The 4,687-nt window shown below is 57.9% G+C and overlaps 1 protein-coding gene across 5 annotated transcripts in view; it reads left to right on the top strand.

Moving 5' to 3' along the window:
* Positions 1 to 492: 492 nt before the first annotated feature.
* Positions 493 to 4,687, top strand: part of PRKD2 (protein kinase D2) — a 60,651-nt gene continuing 56,456 nt past the window's right edge. For 2 of the 5 annotated variants that reach the window (XM_011969607.1, XM_011969589.1), the window contains exons 1-3: positions 493 to 678; positions 1,095 to 1,499; positions 3,610 to 3,748. In XM_011969607.1, coding sequence (XP_011824997.1) covers positions 1,260 to 1,499; positions 3,610 to 3,748 — 379 coding nt within the window. In that variant the 5' untranslated portion in view covers positions 493 to 678; positions 1,095 to 1,259. Of the gene's footprint in view, positions 1,500 to 3,609; positions 3,749 to 4,687 lie in introns of all 5 variants that reach the window. The other 3 variants (XM_011969595.1, XM_011969583.1, XM_011969600.1) reach the window with 2 other exon arrangements.

Raw genomic sequence — 4,687 nt, 5'->3', positions numbered from 1 at the left:
TTGGTCTTTCCATGTGTTAAATGGGCTGGGGCGGGGGGACGCTCTGCAGCACCCCCTTCCCTGGGCTGGGACGCGGCGGGGAGGGCTGGGGCGACGCTCGGAGAACAGAGAGGCCGAGCCAAGGGAGCGGGCCGGGACCTGACCCTGATTTCCCACCCTGTCCACTGTCATGGGCGCCGGATGCCTGCCGGAGAGGGCTCCCCTCCTTAAAGGGCCAATGGTCTCCAAGCCCGACGCCCGCGACCGGCGGTGGGTGACAGTGTTTCCCCTCCCTGTCCAGTCGAGGGAAAAGTTAACTCTCCAGGCTTGGCTGTGTTCAGGGAAGGAACTGGTCTCGCCTGCCTGCCCTCCATGTCTCACACCATCCCAGGTCCCCGACCCAGGAGGCGGAGGTCCAACCCCCAACTCAGAGGCACCAAGCCCGCCCTCCCCTTCCGCCCCCGGCCCCTCGGTAGGCTCCGCCCCCTCGCTGACGTTGCCGAGGCCCGCGCCGATTGGTCGACTGCGCCGTCGCTCCGGACACTTCCTCCTGGGCCGCCGCCGCCGACTTAAACTTTGGAGGGGGAAAAAGAGCTACTGGCGCCTGGCGACCCTCCCTGCCCCCCACCCCACCCCACCGCCGGCAACGCCCCCTTCCTCACGGCTCCCGACCGAACTTTTCTCCAACTTCTGCGATTCGTGAGATTCCCTTCTACCCACTCCGGCCCTCGGGACCCCTCTGCCCATCCCCGGGCCGGTCGGGTCCCTGCTAACCCCTTTATTTCTGGGATCCACTTGGTCCCCGACTCAGAGACTCCTGCCTCCACCCTCAAGGTGAATTCCCCCGGGCCGCCTTCTGAGTGGGATCCTCTTCTTGGAGCACTGGTTCCTGGGATTCCCTCTGTCCCCTTCTCAATCCGTCCTCTAGGGAAGGGGCCTTTGAATCGCGGGCTCTCCTGATCCCTGTGACCCTTACCTACTAGATTTCCTCTTGGGCTTCTTGGAATCTCTCAATCGCTGGGACCTCCAAACCACTACTTTTCTCCTTTCTGCTCTGCTGGGAGTCCTGGATTCCGGGCCTCTGACCCGCTACAGTGCCTTTCTCTCCTTCCCAGGACCCTGCCATCCTCAGGTCCCCTCCACCTGCCAGATCTTTTCTTGGATCCCCGCGCTCCCACCACCTGCTCACGAGATCCCGCAGATCTAGGACCCAGGGTCCCCCGGGGCCCCCCGGCCGGGTCCCGGGTGGGCGCCAGGCGGCCGGTCCCTGGCTTCCCCCCATGGCCGCCGCCCCCTCTTTTCCCGCCGGGCTCCCTGGCTCTCCCGGGCCGGGGTCTCCTCCGCCCCCCGGCGGCCTAGAGCTGCAGTCGCCGCCAGCGCTACTGCCCCAGGTCCCGGCCCCGGGCTCCGGGGTCTCCTTTCACATCCAGATCGGGCTGACCCGCGAGTTCGTGCTGTTGCCCGCCGCCTCTGAGCTGGCTCATGTGAAGCAGCTGGCCTGTTCCATCGTGGACCAGAAGGTGAGGGCGCGGGCTCCCTCGATGCAGCTCGGGGAGAGATTGAAGGAGGGGGCGCTGGCAGAGGGGTCTGGGGCCTGGTGTGCGGTAGAGGGGGGAAGGGGACCTGAGCATTGGGTGATGGAGGGATAGGGGACATTGCCCCCCTCCATTGCCCCTCTCCCCACCATCCCTTTGAGAGAGGACTGGGCAGGGGTGGGGTGCCCCAGAGGCCTCCCCAAATTTCATGTCCCTGCATGTTGTTGTTTTCTGCAGCAAACAGGGAGGAAGGGGGGGACCAGCCAGGTGTAGAGAGGGGAGGATGTCGGCGGACCTCCACATCCAGGCCCATCCTGGGCCTCCCATTTGGTGGAAACAGGAGAAATTGAACCCGGGCTGGCCATGGTGATCCGGTGACATGTGTGGGTGCAGGTGCTTGAGTTAGCTGCCAGGGGCAAGTGAGGTCTTAGAGCCCAATTGTGCCTTGCCCTAAGCCTGAGATATGTGTGGAGGGGCAGGCACCCCTAGAGACCCTGGGGACCCTATTCCCTTTCCTAGTCACAGTCCTCCTAGCCACTCTTAATTGTGGACACCAGGGTCCCCAGGGTGGGCAGCTGGGTGTTATGGCAAGAGGAAACCAGGTGGAACTCCACGTCTAAATCGTAAAATGTTAAAAGAACAGTGGGCTTCTGTGTTGGAGTACTGGACTGTAGAAATGTTAGAATATTAGAATCATAAATTGTTGGACTATGCATCCTAGGCAATTAAATGGCCCCCATGTTAGTGTTCAAAATATTAGAATTCTAGGCTTGTGAAATAGTAAAACATTCAAATGTTGGAATATGAGATTCCTAGATTGTTGAATCCTAGAAAGTTAAAATGTTAGAATTTTGGAATGCTGATGGATGAGGTCCTTGAATGCTAAAGAATCCAAACACCACAGTCCTAGCTTGTCAGACTCCTAGAATATTAAAATATTAGATTACCACTTATTTAGGTTATTGAAATCCTAAAATGTATAGTGATACCAGGTTGGAATCTAGAATGTATAATTCTATAATGTGAGCATGTTGGAGTCCCAAAATATCCAAATTCCAGAATCTTTTCAGACTCCTGGAAATGAATCCTTTGGGCGTCAGAGAAACGTGGGGAACTGGGCCAGCTCCCCCATTCTGCAGACAAGGAAACTTAAGCTTGGAGAAAAACTTCCCAAGGGGTCAGGGCCAAGACAGTCCTGGTCTTCTGTGGACTCTCTCTTAGCAGTGAGAACTGATAGGGTTTTGCCCACCAAATGCCCAAATCCAGCAGGTCCAGCTCCCCACCCCAACTCAGCCCACTTCATGGGAAGCTGATGCAGTGGGGGTACAGGGGCAGACTGTCCCTTGGGTGAACTTCTTTGTCCAGTGCTCAAGTCCCCAGCCTGCCCCGCTCAGGCTTCACCCCAGTTTTATTTTTCTGCCAGGTCCAGGTGTGTTAGGGCCCCGTACCTTCCTTCCCGAGGCCCCACCCGGGCAGTTTCACTTTCTGTTCTACCCGGTTTCATTTCCTGCCCCCAGGCCCCCCAAGCTGAGGACCCAGACACCTGGGTCCTTTGAGCGTCGGGTAGGAGGCGCCCCCCTTATCTCCAGCCCCCTCGAGTCCTAGAGCCCCGCCCCCCCACTTTCCCAGGAGCCCCGAAAAGTCCGCCTTCCAGCTCGCCCCACCCCAGTGCTGGGCCTCGAGCCAGGTAACTGGGACAACAATAGACAGATCCAGGAAGGAAGCTGGGGGGCGGGTGTGTGAGCCTGGGGAGGGGGCACAGGGGAGGGGGTGTTCATTCAGCATCCCCTCCCACCTCCGCCAGGTTCCGGAAAATTCGAGGTGTCCACGCTCCCGGAGCCACTCTCCCTCCCACCCCAGCTCCCCCTTCCAGCCACCAAACCCACGCCGACGCCCCCTCCCCGCACACTTGGGGCGCTGGCATCCTGCCCGGCTCGCGCTGGGGTTGGGAGGGGGCAGGCAGGAAGCGAGGGCCTGCGGGGTCTCTGCGTTTCCGGGGGAAACAGCCGGTCCTGCCCTGGGAGGGTGACAGTCCGCCCGCTGCTGAAAGCGGCTCTGAGCTTTTCCGTCGCCACATCCCTCTCCCGCCCCTCAGTTCCCTGAGTGTGGCTTCTACGGCCTTTACGACAAGATCCTGCTTTTCAAACATGACCCCACGTCGGCCAACCTCCTGCAGCTGGTGCGCTCGGCCGGAGACATCCAGGAGGGCGACCTGGTGGAGGTGGTGCTGTCGGGTGAGAGGTGGTGGCCGGCCTGGGGGCGGGGCCTTGGGCAGGGCGGGGCATCTTGGGGAGGAGAGGGTAGCGGGAGTTGGAAGTCAGGAGAGGCCGGGCGGGCGCAGTGGCTCACGTCTGTGATCCAGCACTTTGGGAGGCTGAGCTGGAGCTGGGGGGGATCGCTTGAACCCAGGAGTTCGAGATCAGCCTGGGCAACATAGTGAGACTCCATCTCTCCTCGTCTCTCTCCCTCTAAAAAAAAACGAAGGGAGAGCTGGGGGCTTTGGGAAGATGGTTACAGAGTGGGGCCACGAAGGGGCTTTTTAGGGGCTGGTCTAAACTTTCATTTATGGATTAGGATGCTAGTGACACGGTTTGTACAATTTGAAAATTCATTGAGCTGTGCACTTTCCTGAACATATGTTATACTTATTTATTTATAAGACTAGTCAATGCAGTAGTGAGAAGGGGAGAAGTAGTGAAAAGAGGAGAAGAAGGAGTTCGATCTGTAACTGACTGTGCTATACTTTAATATAAAGGTAAAAAATGGGCCAGTTGCAATGGCTAACACCTGTAATCCCAGCAGTTTGGGAGGCTGAGGTGGGAAGATCGCTGGCTGGAGCCCAGGAGTTTGAGACCAGCCTGGGCAACATAAGGAGACCCCGTCTCTTAAAAAAAAAAAAAAGAAAAAAAAGTTAGCCAAGCAAGGTTGCACACGTCTATAGTCTCAGCTACTTGGGAGGCTGAGGTGGGAGGATTTCTTGAGCCTAGGAGTTTGAGGCTGCAGTTAGCTACGATCATGCCACTGCATTCCAGCCTGGGCAACAGAGAGAGACCCTGTCTCTAAAAAAGAAAAAAAGTAGAAAAAGAAAAAAAAAAGTTATGATGTCCATGGCTCCTCCCACGAAAATGCTAAATTAAATCAGAATCTCTGCAAAGTGAGACAGGATCTGCCCA

The sequence above is a fragment of the Mandrillus leucophaeus genome, unplaced genomic scaffold, assembly GCF_000951045.1.
Source record: "Mandrillus leucophaeus isolate KB7577 unplaced genomic scaffold, Mleu.le_1.0 Scaffold120, whole genome shotgun sequence".
NCBI classification, from domain to species: Eukaryota; Metazoa; Chordata; class Mammalia; order Primates; family Cercopithecidae; genus Mandrillus; species Mandrillus leucophaeus.
This window is presented reverse-complemented; position numbering and strand designations above follow the sequence as displayed.